At 66.6% G+C, this 11,997-nt stretch overlaps 3 protein-coding genes across 3 annotated transcripts; 2 read left to right on the forward strand and 1 right to left on the reverse strand.

Moving 5' to 3' along the window:
- The first annotated feature begins 852 nt into the window (after nucleotides 1-852).
- Nucleotides 853-4,912, forward strand: HAS3 (hyaluronan synthase 3). The gene is made up of 4 exons (XM_071440907.1): nucleotides 853-1,032; nucleotides 1,826-2,446; nucleotides 2,938-3,039; nucleotides 3,121-4,912. The coding sequence occupies exons 2-4, from the start codon at nucleotides 1,826-1,828 to the stop codon at nucleotides 4,042-4,044; spliced, it is 1,647 nt and encodes a 548-aa protein (XP_071297008.1). The 5' UTR covers nucleotides 853-1,032; the 3' UTR covers nucleotides 4,045-4,912.
- Nucleotides 4,913-4,929: 17 nt separating this feature from the next.
- CHTF8 (chromosome transmission fidelity factor 8) lies at nucleotides 4,930-6,687 on the reverse strand. Its single transcript, XM_071440908.1, has 4 exons — nucleotides 6,596-6,687; nucleotides 6,059-6,098; nucleotides 5,865-5,982; nucleotides 4,930-5,796 (listed from the first exon to the last, which is right to left on the reverse strand). The coding sequence occupies exons 2-4, from the start codon at nucleotides 6,079-6,081 to the stop codon at nucleotides 5,581-5,583; spliced, it is 357 nt and encodes a 118-aa protein (XP_071297009.1). The 5' UTR covers nucleotides 6,082-6,098; nucleotides 6,596-6,687; the 3' UTR covers nucleotides 4,930-5,580.
- UTP4 (UTP4 small subunit processome component) lies at nucleotides 6,657-11,712 on the forward strand. Its single transcript, XM_071440906.1, has 16 exons — nucleotides 6,657-6,913; nucleotides 7,250-7,441; nucleotides 7,526-7,610; nucleotides 7,691-7,780; nucleotides 7,938-8,146; nucleotides 8,266-8,437; nucleotides 8,523-8,614; nucleotides 8,973-9,069; nucleotides 9,258-9,322; nucleotides 9,422-9,544; nucleotides 9,648-9,807; nucleotides 10,041-10,147; nucleotides 10,526-10,621; nucleotides 10,749-10,934; nucleotides 11,014-11,124; nucleotides 11,486-11,712. The coding sequence occupies exons 1-16, from the start codon at nucleotides 6,755-6,757 to the stop codon at nucleotides 11,600-11,602; spliced, it is 2,061 nt and encodes a 686-aa protein (XP_071297007.1). The 5' UTR covers nucleotides 6,657-6,754; the 3' UTR covers nucleotides 11,603-11,712.
- Nucleotides 11,713-11,997: the final 285 nt, after the last annotated feature.

The following is an 11,997-nucleotide window of genomic DNA, read 5'->3' on the forward strand; positions in this document are numbered from 1 at the left end:
GGGGTGTCCAGCACCCCCTTCCCTGCAAGGCTGGGAGTCCTGGCCATGTCCCCAGCTGGGGTGCTCCTGCTGCAGGGATCCCCTTTCCCAGCTCCTGGTGCTCGGAGTCTCTGAGCCAGCCTCGGCATTTCCTCACCCCCAGCTCCCAACACAGCAGGACACGGCTGGGCTGAGAAACCCATAAGTGCTGAATTTGAGCCCCGAGTCGAGGCTGTGCTCCTACGGACTCAGAGTGGCCCCTCCAGGAGCTGGTTGTCCCCTGCCATCGGGCCAGCACAGGGACAAGGTGCTGCTGTCCTCGGGATGCCCCTGGTCCTGCCTTGGCACCCACCGGGCACGGGGACAGGGTGACACAGGTGGCTTATGCCGCGGGGGCACACGGTGGGACAGGAAGGTGACACGTGGGTGTCATCAGAGGGGTCCCAAGAGCGGGACGGGGGGAGATGGAGTGGCCGGTCCCTGTCCCTCACCGGTCACTGCCTTGGGGGTGACAGGGTGACACCCTCCCAGTGCCTCCTCCACCCCGAGCGCCTGCCGGGGGTCCCTGGGGCTGGCTCCGTGCCCTGCCCGCACCTGATGCCGGTGCCGGGTGATGGTGATGCTGGTTCCGGTGCAGCACCGGAGCCGCTGCCGGTGCCGCCGGTATAGCAGCCGTGCCGTAATGCCTGTGATGGTGCCAGTGCCGGTGCAGCGCTGGTGCTGCTGATGCCGGTGCCGCCGGCGCCGCCGGTGCTGCCGGTGCTGCCGGTGCCGGTCATCACTCCCGCAGTGCGGGGCTGGGGCCGGTGCCAGGTCCTGCCGGTGCGGAGCGGGTTCCCGGGGGTTGCGGGCGGAGCTGGAGCCGGTGCCGGTGCTGGTGCCGGGGGCGGTGCCGGCGGTGCCGGTGCCGGTGCCGGTGCCGGGCGGGGCCCCCGCGGGCTGCGGGCGGTGCCGGCCCCGCCGCGGTATAAAGGGGCCGCACGGGCCGGGCCGGGCGCACAGCGGCGGCGGCGGGTGGGGAGCGGCGGCACCACCACCACCGGCACCTCCACGGTGAGTCCCGGTCCCTCCTCCTCCCTCCCGGCCCGCTGGTGCCGGCTCGGGGTCCCCCGCGGTGCTGTGAGCCCGGCAACACCGGAGGCTGCGGGGCCGGGGGTAACGGGAGCCGGGAGCGCCGGGGGCTGCGGGACCGGGAGGAGCCGGGAGCGCCGGGGGCTGCGGGACCGGGAGGAGCCGGAGGGGGCTGCCCGGGAGGTGCCGCCGGGGTCCCTGGGGCTGGCTCCGCGCCCTGCCCGCACCCCAGCACGTGCTCGGGCACCCCCGACCTGCCCGCACCCCCTGCCCGCGTCCCGGTGCCTCCCCGCAGTCCCGTCCTGCCCGCGCTGCCCGTCCCATCCCGCAGCGGGCGGGGGTCTCGCTGCTGCCGTCCCCGCAGCCGGGGGTCCCCTGCACACGCTCGGGTGGAGGAGGGCTCTGGGCGGCCGAGATTTCCCCGGGGACACCCCGTCCCTGACATCCCCGTGCCCTTCCCTGTCCTCCAGCCCAGCCATCGCCTGCGAGCAGCCGTGCTCCTGCTCGGGTGGATGGGGGGTGCTGGCACCGTGCTCGGTGGGGTACCTGGGACCCCTGCACCTCACCTGGCACACACACAGCGGGGTGTGGGGGACCCCCGCACCTCCTCTGGCCCCGCGGAGGCATTGGGAAGGTGTCACCCCCACACCAGTGGCCGGCGAGGGACAGGGTGGCCGTGGGGCAGCGGAGGAGCAGGGCCACCCCGCTTTTGCATTCCGGGTGACCTGATGGGGAGGATGTCCCCGTGCCCTGATGGTGCCCCGTGTCCCCCCAGATGCCAGGGAGCCTCTCCACGGCCCTGCGTGTCGTGGGGACCAGCCTCTTCGCCGTGGCGGTGCTGGGGGGAATCCTGGCCGCCTACGTCACAGGGTACCAGTTCATCCACACGGAGAAGCACTACCTCTCCTTCGGCCTCTACGGGGCCATCCTGGGGCTGCACCTCTTCATCCAGAGCCTCTTCGCCTTCCTGGAGCACCGGCGCATGCGGGGCGAGGGGCAGCCGGTGCGGCCGGGGCGCTCCGTGGCCCTCTGCATCGCCGCCTTCCAGGAGGACCCCGACTACCTGACGAAGTGCCTACGCTCCGTCAAGCGCATCGCCTTCCCCGACCTCAAAGTGGTGATGGTGGTGGACGGGAACGGCCCCGACGACACCTACATGCTGGACATCTTCCACGACGTGATGGGCTCCGAGCACTCCGGCAGCTACATCTGGAGGAGCAACTTCCACGCCTGGGGCGAGGGGGAGACGGAGGCCGGGCTGCGGGAAGGGCTGGCCCGAGTTCAGGCACTGGTCCGCAGCAACACCTACTCCTGCATCCTCCAGAAGTGGGGCGGGAAGCGGGAGGTGATGTACACGGCCTTCCGGGCGCTCGGAGACTCCGTGGACTATATCCAGGTGGGTGCATGGGCTGGGGGATGTGGGCAGTGAGCGTCCTGGGCAGAGGTGCCCCAGGAATCCCCAGTAGTACCTGGGTGCCTGGCACTGGATCTGGCCCCATGCACTGGCCTAGAGCCACCAGGGCTGGGGGCTGCACACACTGGGGTGGCTGAGGTGTTGACTGCTGCCCACGGGTGTCCCATCAGCTCCTCCTCAGCACATGGCTTGCTGTGGTGTCATCCCGTGGGACAGTGTGGCACGAAGTGCAAGGTCCCCACATGTGGTGACTGGAACAGGTCCTCCCTCAGCGTCAGCAGCCAGAGATGGGTGTCCTGGGCAGCGGTGCCCCAGCACCACCGGCTGCTCTGCTCCCCTCCATCGCCTGCCGGTCTCCGGGGCTCTGCCTGGTCTCGCCGTCCGTGGCTCAGGCTTGCCTGGCTGTGGGCTGGGCTGTCTGCCGGGCGCGCGTGGGCGGCGGGAGCGGGGCTCCACATTCCCTCTGCCCCCAGGTGTGTGACTCAGACACGGTGCTGGACCCCGCCTGCACCGCCGAGATGCTCCGCATCCTGGAGGCCGACCCCCACGTCGGCGGCGTCGGCGGCGATGTCCAGGTACCCTGGCGTGAGGGAGGGCAGGGCTGGGGGCCCATGGGGCTGCAGCGCTGCCTGGGCTCACATCCATCCCCTCCCCAGATCCTGAACAAGTACGACTCGTGGCTCTCCTTCCTGAGCAGCGTGCGGTACTGGATGGCCTTCAACGTGGAGCGCGCGTGCCAGTCGTACTTCGGGTGCGTGCAGTGCATCAGCGGCCCCTTGGGCATGTACCGCAATGCGCTGCTGCAGCAGTTCCTCGAGGACTGGTACCACCAGACCTTCCTGGGCAGCAAGTGCAGCTTCGGGGATGACCGGCACCTCACCAACCGCGTGCTCAGCCTGGGCTACCGGACCAAGTACACGGCTCGCTCCAAGTGCCTGACAGAGACGCCCACGCGGTACCTGCGCTGGCTCAACCAGCAGACCCGCTGGAGCAAGTCCTACTTCCGCGAGTGGCTCTACAACGCGCTCTGGTTCCACAAGCACCACCTCTGGATGACCTACGAGTCGGTGGTCACCGGCTTCTTCCCCTTCTTCCTCATCGCCACCGTCATCCAGCTCTTCTACCGCGGCCGCGTCTGGAACATCCTCCTGTTCCTGCTGACGGTGCAGCTGGTGGGCGTCATCAAGGCCACCTACGCCTGCTTCCTGCGCGGCAGCGCCGAGATGATCTTCATGTCCCTCTACGCCCTCCTCTACATGTCCAGCCTGCTGCCCGCCAAAATCTTTGCCATTGCCACCATCAACAAGTCGGGCTGGGGCACCTCAGGGCGCCGCACCATCGTGGTGAACTTCGTGGGGCTGCTGCCAGTGTCGGTGTGGGTGGCGGTGCTGCTGGGCGGGCTGGCCTACACCGCCTACAGCCAGGACCTCTTCAGCGAGACCGAGGTGGCCTTCCTTGTCTCAGGTGCCATCCTCTACGCCTGCTACTGGGTGGCCCTGCTCACCCTCTACCTGGCCATCGTTGCCCGCCGCTGCGGCAAGAGGCAGGAGCAGTGTGGGCTGGTCTTCACTGAGGTCTGACCGTGGGGTGGTCCCGTGCCAGGGTCATCCCGGTGCCTTGGCCACCCGACGTGTCAGGGTAACCACCGCCGTCCCCTCTTCCCCGTCCCGGAACCACCAGGTGCTGGGGTGATCCCACGTGCTGGAGTGAACACCCCCAGGCCCCTTTTTCCCAATCCCGGAGCTGCTGGGTAGCGCTGAGCGCTCCCAACCCTTGGCATTTCTCATCAGATCTTGAAATCTTGCTTTTATTCTTTACTAAGGTGCAAACTTTTCCTATACTTTCCTTTTTCCATCCCAAGCTGGCCACAGAGAAGCCGAGCCAGGGCTGCCCATCACCCAGCCAGGTGCTGCCAGCTACATCCCAGCTGTGCCCTATGGAGCATCCTGGTGTGGAGCGCTGCTGGCCGCGCTCCCCACACCCCACTCCAGAACCTTCCACCCCTCGGTGCTTTTACAGGGATTTCAGTCCCACCTCCGTGGTGCTAGAGCACTCCCCACCCCAGGACACACAGTGTGCCAGCACTGCTGACTGTGCTGCCTCTGCCCCACGGCTGCGTGCGGGCGCGTACCCATGGGCAGCCCCCCAGGCCTTTCGGGGCTCTGGCTGCTCCAGGAGGGCAGCAGGTTCCTTCAGCTTTGCCAAAGAGCCAAGGGGGGGATCCTGGCATGGAGAGACTGGGAAAACTGGGGGGCTGTGTGCCGGCCGGGGCGTTGCTGGAGACCCTCTGGGGCTGTGTCATGCTCTGGCCACCCCACGGCCCCATCACTCCCACCCCGCTACCTTCCCAACAGTGGGGAGATGGGGATTTAGGCAAGGTGCTTCCCAACTTTCCCCTCCCCAGGGAATTCACCTGTGGGTCCTTTTTTCAGGACTTGGATAAAAACCCCTTTCTACGATGGAGCTTTTAGCTGGTTTTTGTTTAATTTAATACAAGGTTTTTTAGAAGACTTTTGTAGCTCTTTGGTATTGTTGCAGATGGTTTGTAAATCTATTTATTTTTGAACCTGCCAGGGGAATTTTTTTCCATATTTCGGGTGGAAAAGGCTGGTTTTTATATCCTGACGGAGTTGTGGAAATAAAGACTTGAAGTGAGGACACGTGGTGTGTTTTGGGGAGGGTCCCTGAACCCCCTGCCCAACTTGAGGGAGGTTGGTCCCGAGTCCCTGCGTGGCACTGGTGTCCCTACAGCTGCAGGGAGGGGATGGAAGGAGACATCTCCACTCTGGCACCTCCATGGATCCCTGGGGCCTGCTGCACACTGTGGGCAGCCCCTGGGTGGGACACCCCTGCCCAGGCTCACAGGAGGTCCCTACCTACCAGAAGCCATGGCCCCTGGGGTGATCCACAGCATCTGTGGCCAAGAGCTTGGTTGCTCTCTGAAAAGAGTCATTTTGGGGGTGACAAGTGACCCAGGAAGGGCTCTGGGTGCTCAGACACAGGACCCAGCAGTGCCAGAGTCCCCTGTGCAGGACAGGGATGAGGTCCTGGATCTCCCCAAGTCCCTGCTGCTTTTTCTAGCAGCAGATCACAGTTCATAGCCCACATCCTTCCCCTCAGACCTTCCTCGGCACGTGGGTGATGATGGGCTTGGGGCGGGTTTTGAAGAGCAGTTTGGTTTTGATGAGGGCAGTAACGGTGTAGTGGCCGTGGGGCCCCACGGGGCTGGGCTGGGAGGCTCCTCCCTGCTTCACCAGCACAGCAAACGGCTTCTCCAGCTGCACCACCTTCCCGTAGAGGATGTGGTGACCCACGATGAGCACAGGGACGCCCTGGGGAGAGCGGAGGGTGAGGCTGGGCTGGACTGTCCCCGGCAGGTCCCAGTGGTGTCCAGCCTCACCTCACAGGTGTAGTGCAGGTCTCCCAGCAGGCTCCCGGCCAGGTCCCCGCTCTGCCGGGGCTCCACCTCGCCCTGCAGCTCCAGCAGCACCCACTGTGCCAGGGCCCCGGTGCCACCGCTGGGGGAGACATGGGGAGGGTCACCCGGGCCCCAGCAGGCACAGGGGCCACGGGGACGGGACCCACGGGGCTCACCTGGAGATGACGATCTGCACCATGCCGGGCCTGCCAGGGGCTGCAGAGACACGGTCAGGACAGGGGCAGCGGGGAGGGGAGCAGGAGCCCCTGGCCCTCCCTATCTGGGGGCTCCAGGATGAACTTTCACCCCCGGGCCCCACAGACCCCCCATGCACAGACCCCGTTCTGGGCCCACAGATCCTGAGATCCACCCCCCGGACCCTATAGAATGTCCCCAGGCCCTCCGGTCCCCCAAGGTTCCCCCAGATCCAGCCGCAGCCGCCATGCCCAGAGCCCAGACCCGCCCAGGCCCTTCCCCTCCCCGAGGCCCCCAGGCCCAGACCCCCCTGCGGGCCCTGCAGCCTCCCCCGGGCCCTGCGCCCCCCGTGCCGCCGCCCGGTCCCGCGGGGCGCTGGTGCCCTCCAGCGGCGCCGGTGCGGCGGGGACGGCCCGGGGCGGCCCGGCCGGGTCTCTCGGGGCCGGATCCCTCCCGCCTGCACCGTGCGCTCGCCCCGCGCCGCGCCCCGCTCCCGCCGCCCGGCTCCGCTACCGCACCCGCCGCCGGCCCCGCACGAATCTCCCGCCGCGCCGCCGCCACTTCCGCTTCCGGTTCCGCGCGGCCCCGGGGCAGCTCCGGTTCCGGCGCGCCGCGCGCACGTGGGGCGGAGCGGGAGCGGAGCGGGAGCGAAGCGGCGCCGGGGCCGGCGGAGCGCCATGGGCGAGTTCGAGGTGCACCGGGTGCGGTTCTTCGGGCTGGTGCCGGCAGGCGTGCGCTGCCTCGCCTGCCACCCCCGCGGCTCCCGCCTGGCCCTGGCCCGCACCGACGGCGCCGTCGAGGTGTACAACTTCGCCGCCAACTACTTCCAGGAGAAGGTGAGGGCGCCGGCACGGGATGTACCGGGATGTACCGGGCCTGTACCGAGCCGTACCGGGCTTTATCGAGCTTCTACCGGCCGCGTACCGAGCCCGTACGGGGCGTGCTTGGTCCTTCCGATCGGCACCGAGCCTGTGCTGGGCCTGTACCGAGCCGAGCCGGGCCGTATCGAGCCGGGTCCAGGCGTTACTTGGCCCTACGGATCCGCACCGGGGCTGTACCGGGCCTGTGTCGGGCCTCACCGAGGCTGTACCGGGCGTTATCTGGCCCTGCCGATGCGTACCGGGTGGTACCGGGTGCTCCCGGTGCCGCGGTGTGACCCGGTCCCTGCGCAGGTGATCCCCGGGCACGAGGCGCGGTCGGTGGAGTCGCTGTGCTGGGCGGCCGGGGACCGGCTCTTCGGGGCCGGGCTCGGCGGGGACATCACCGAGTACGACCTGTCCGGGCTGAGCGCGGCCCGCGGCCTGGATGGCGGCGGGGGACCCATCTGGAGCATGGTGGCCAACAGCACCGGCACCCAGCTGGCGGTGAGTCCCGCCGGGAGCGGCGCCGGGGCCGGCGGCACGGGGAGAGGGTCCTGCTGAGCCCCGCGCTGATCCCGGCCCCCGCAGATCGGCTGCGAGGACGGCTCTGTCAAGATCTTCCAGGTGGTTCCTGGGGGGATCCAGTTCGAGCGGAACCTGGACAGGCGGAAAGGTGGGTCCTGGCTGCAGCACCGTCCCTCCGGCTGTCCCGGTGACCGTGGGCTCTCACACGGAGCTTCCCTCCCTCCCCAGGCCGTGTCCTGTGCCTGTCCTGGCACCCCTCGGACACTCATATCGTGGCCGGCTCCATCGACTTCTTTCGTGTGATTGACGTCACTTCAGGTATCTCCTGTCCCGGGAGCAGCCCCATCCCATCCCCATCCCCATCCCCATCCCCATCCCATCCCATCCCATCCCATCCCCCGGGACCACCGGCACCCACTGGCCCTGCCAGGCACTGGGGGATCCCCTGGCCCCCCCCAACCTTCTCGCACTGCAGGCCAGACGGTGCAGAGGGTCATGGTGAACCACCACGTGGAGAAGGCCAAGCGCGAGTGCGTGGTGTGGGCCATCGCCCTCCTGTCCAGCGGCACCGTGGTCAGCGCCGACTCCTTTGGGAGGGTGCAGTTCTGGGACTGGGAGCAGGGCACGCTGGCAGAGTCCCACACCGTCAGCACCTCGGCCGTGCTCTCGCTGGCCGTGTCACAGGTGGGTGACACCCACAGGTCCCCCCTGGTTGACAGGGAGCGAGAGCTGCTGCACTCTGCCTCCTGGCAGTGCCCTGCTATTGTTCCCAGTCTGCTCCCACAGCACCGTTTTCTATGCAGAAGGAGGACAGCATGATCGTGGGCACCTCGACCGGGGCCACCTACCATCTGCAGCTGCTGCCCGTGAGGCTGGGCGGGCTGGAGAAGCGCTGGGTGCGGACCAAGCCCTTCCAGTTCCACAGCCACGACGTGCGGGCTGTGGCGCACAGCCCCACCGCCCTCATCTCCGGGGGTACGACTGCCCTGCTGGGGGCACCGGGACTGGGCAGGGTCTGCCCTCCTGGTACCGGCCGGGCTGATCTGTGCTTGGCTTCCAGGCCTGGACGCCCAGCTGGTGATCCGCCCGCTGATGGAGAAGGTGCAGAAGAAGAGCTACGACGCAGTGCTCCGAAAATTCACCTTCCCCCACGTGAGTGGTGCAGGGACTGGGGGCTTGGAGCTGGTGGGGCAGGCAGGGCTGGATCTCCCTGCCCTCCAGGTGCCCTCATTACCCTGCCAGGGTTCCTTCCCTGTGCCTGGCTCCCTCCTCTGCCCCGTTGTGTCTCCTTTCCTGGTACATCTGGAAGCTCTGCCAAGGAGCAGTGCAAGTTGTCAAGCTGGTCTTGCTGGTCCTGCTGGGTCTCCATCTCCAGGCTCCCATCCCACGGACCTGATTTCCCTGCTCTCCCCCTGCTCAGAGTCACCAGCACCCCAGGGCATTCCGGCTGTGCCCCAGCCCCTTGTGCCAGGCTGTGTGTCCCTGACATCCTGCCTGTTTTTCCACGCAGCGACGCCTCGTCTCCTGCGCCAGGAAAGCCCGGCTGCTCCTCTTCCAGTTCTCCCAGTACCTGGAGCTCTGGAGACTTGGCTCCACTGAGGAGACCGGTGAGTCACAGGTGCAGCTCTCCGGTGTCGGCTCCCTGGCAGAGCGCAGGCTGCCAGCAGGATTTTGGGATTGAGCTGTCCTGGGCCTCAGGGAAGGGTCTGGACGCTCCCCCAGGATCCCCAGCTGCTCAGAGAGCCCGGTGTGGTTTCCCCACTCTCACTGGTGGTCGGTGTGGTTCCTTCCCCAGGAAAGGACGGCGAGGTCCTTCCCCTGTGCCGGATGCCCGAGCACCTGGTGCAGCTCAAGAGCAAGGTAGGGCTGAGCGGGCTGGGGTGTCCCTGGGGCAGCTGAGGGCTGTGTGCTGGGCTCTGGGGGTCCCTTGGGCCTCCCTGAGTCCCGTGGTGTTCCCAGGGCCCGGAGCACATCTACTGCAGCTCCATCTCACCCTGTGGCACCTGGCTGGGCTACTCCACGGCCTCCCGCTTCCAGCTGTACCGCGTGCGCTGCGACGGGGACAGCATCAGCCTCAGGAAGGTCAGAGGTTGGGGGGCTGCGGGGGCTGGCCTGGCCACTCTCACTCGTGGGGATGTGGGTGGCAGTGGAGTGGCTGCCAGAGCTGCGTTCTCCCCGCTGCCAGGTCCCCAAAGTGCCCAAGCTCCTGCCCCCAGCCTACCAGCTCCAGTTCTCTGCCGACTCCGAGAGCCTCTTCGTGGCCTCTGCTCGAGGATCTGTCCACGTCTTCCAGCTGCTGGAGCCGGGGGGCTGCAAACACCTGCACACGCTGCGGCCGCCCTCAGGTGTGGGCTGGGGGGAGCTGGGCTGGGGCTGGGGGTTCCTGGGCTCTGCATCCCCCTCCCCTGCGGGTGTAGAGAGGGGTGTCCCCCTCTCCTGCCCTCAGGGGTGTGTGAGTCTCTCCGGGGGGTGTTTGTGCCCTCGTGGCCTGGCACTGGGCAATCAGGGGGCACGTGGGGCTGGGTGTCTCTGAGGTTTGGAGCTGCCAGCACCCCTCTGAGCCCAAGGCTCTCTGCAGGCTGCTCCGAGGCCGTTTACCTGCTGGCACCGAGTGCGGACGGGCACTGGCTGGCAGCTGTCAGTGGAGACTGGGCCATCCACATCTACAACCTGAAAAGCTTCAAGGTGGGCCTGGGAGTGACCCCCCAGCCTTAGGGGACACGGGATGGGGAACTCAGCAGGCACTGCCCTGCTGGGAGCCATCACTGCATCCCTGGAGCAGGGCTGGGGTGGGTGTGGTGTGGGAAAGGGGTCAGAGGCAGTCCTGGAGGTTCTGATCAGGGCTGGGTGTGTGGGAAAGGGGTCAGAGGCAGTCCTGGAGGTTCTGGTCAGGGTGGGTGTGTGGGAAAGGGGGTCAGAGGCAGTCCTGGAGGTTCTGGTCAGGGTGGGTGTGTGGGAAAGGGGTCAGAGGCAGTCCTGGAGGTTCTGGTCAGGGTGGGTGTGTGGGAGAGCTGTCAGCAGTGGCCCTGGCGGGTCCTGTCAGTGCACTGTCCCCTCCTGCAGCATCACTGCGTGGTGCCCAACTATGACTGTGCTGTATCTGCCCTCGCCATCCACCCCAGCACCAACAACCTCGTCATTGCCTACTCGGACCAGCAGGTAGGAGCTCTGCTAGTCGAGCTCTCGTGGCCCTGCTCCCTTCCCTGTCTGGCTTGGCTCGGGGCCCTGGCTGGAGCTGCTGGCAGGAGCAGACACCCTGAGCGTGTCCCTGCTGTGCTCCCTGCAGCTGTTTGAGTTCAGCATCCCCGAGAGGCAGTACACGAGCTGGAGCCGTGCCGTGCAGAGCCGGGGGCTGCACTGCGCCTGGCTGGAGCGGGACTCGCCCATCACTCACATCACTTTCAACCCCAAGAACCCCTCGCACATCCTGCTCCATGACACATACCTGCTCTGCGTGCTCGACAAGTCCCTGGTGAGCGGGCGGGAGGGCTGGGGGTGCCGGGGGGCTCCTGCAGAGCCTGACCCGCGCTCTGCCCGCTGCCCTCCCGCAGCCCCTGCCTGACGACAGCGCCCTCCTGATGAACCAGAGCACCCTCAAACAGCTCCCAGAGACCGCCAGGAAGAGGCAGCTCCATGCCTTCAAGATCTGCAAGAAGTTCCAGGTGGGTGATGGTGTTGGGGAGCGGGGTCAGGGAGGTGCTCAGCTCTGGAGAGGGACTTGGAACGAGGGTATGGACAGGACACAGGGAATGGCTCCCACTGCCAGAGGGCAGGGTTAGATGGGATAGTGGGATGGGATTGTTCCCTGGGAGGGTGCGCAGGCCCTGGCACAGGTGCCCAGAGCAGCTGTGGCTGCCCCTGGATCCCTGGCAGTGCCCAAGGCCAGGTTGGACAGGGCTTGGAGCAACCTGGGACAGTGGAACGTGTCCCTGTCCATGGCAAGGGGTGGAATGAGATCCCTTTAAGGTCCGTTCCACCCCAAACCATTCCCTTATTCCACGATTCCCATCTCCTGCCTTGCAGCCACTGCTCTTCATGGATCTGCTGGACAAGAACTGCCTGGTTGTGGTGGAACGACCCATCATGGACTTCAAAACCCAGCTGCCTCTGCCTGTCCAGCAGAAGAAATTTGGCACCTGAGAGCAGAAGAAGCCACTCCAGCTTCAGGAACTGTCTCTGTGCTGCCTTCCTGGGGCACTGTAAGAATTTTCTTAAGGTGCTGTAGGAATAAAACCTCACTGTTGTGTACATGCCCAGGCTCAGGGCTCATTCCTGTTGTCACTCCACCATCATGTCATCATGATTTTCATATCCTTCCAGTTCTCCTCCCCGGGGCGCGGGGACAAGGTGACACCCCAAATTCCATCCCCTTTCTCTCACAGTGTCTAATCCCAGTGTTGGCTTCTCTCTCCCCAGTGAGCCTGTGGGTCCATGGGTGCTGCCTAGGGCTGGGCAGCCTCATTCCCTAAGGACGGGGGTCTGGAGGTCTGGCGTGGGGCAGGGAAGCGACATTAACCGAGGATGGAGAGAGAGAA

The sequence above is a fragment of the Agelaius tricolor genome, unplaced genomic scaffold, assembly GCF_023055355.1.
Source record: "Agelaius tricolor isolate 1412-34295 unplaced genomic scaffold, bAgeTri1.0.p SCAF_15, whole genome shotgun sequence".
Classification (NCBI taxonomy): domain Eukaryota; kingdom Metazoa; phylum Chordata; class Aves; order Passeriformes; family Icteridae; genus Agelaius; species Agelaius tricolor.

Coding starts and splice junctions, on each gene's coding strand:
- HAS3 (XM_071440907.1), top strand. CDS start 1,826: ATGCCAGGGAGCCTCTCCACGGCCCTGCGTGTCGTGGGGACCAGCCTC. Junction 2,447..2,937: donor ACTCCGTGGACTATATCCAG/GTGGGTGCATGG, acceptor CTCTGCCCCCAG/GTGTGTGACTCAGACACGGT. Junction 3,040..3,120: donor GCGTCGGCGGCGATGTCCAG/GTACCCTGGCGT, acceptor TCCCCTCCCCAG/ATCCTGAACAAGTACGACTC.
- CHTF8 (XM_071440908.1), bottom strand. CDS start 6,081: ATGGTGCAGATCGTCATCTCCAG. Junction 5,983..6,058: donor GTGCAGATCGTCATCTCCAG/GTGAGCCCCGTG, acceptor TGTCTCCCCCAG/CGGTGGCACCGGGGCCCTGG. Junction 5,797..5,864: donor ACCTGCACTACACCTGTGAG/GTGAGGCTGGAC, acceptor CGCTCTCCCCAG/GGCGTCCCTGTGCTCATCGT.
- UTP4 (XM_071440906.1), top strand. CDS start 6,755: ATGGGCGAGTTCGAGGTGCACCGGGTGCGGTTCTTCGGGCTGGTGCCG. Junction 6,914..7,249: donor CCAACTACTTCCAGGAGAAG/GTGAGGGCGCCG, acceptor GTCCCTGCGCAG/GTGATCCCCGGGCACGAGGC. Junction 11,125..11,485: donor AGATCTGCAAGAAGTTCCAG/GTGGGTGATGGT, acceptor CCTGCCTTGCAG/CCACTGCTCTTCATGGATCT.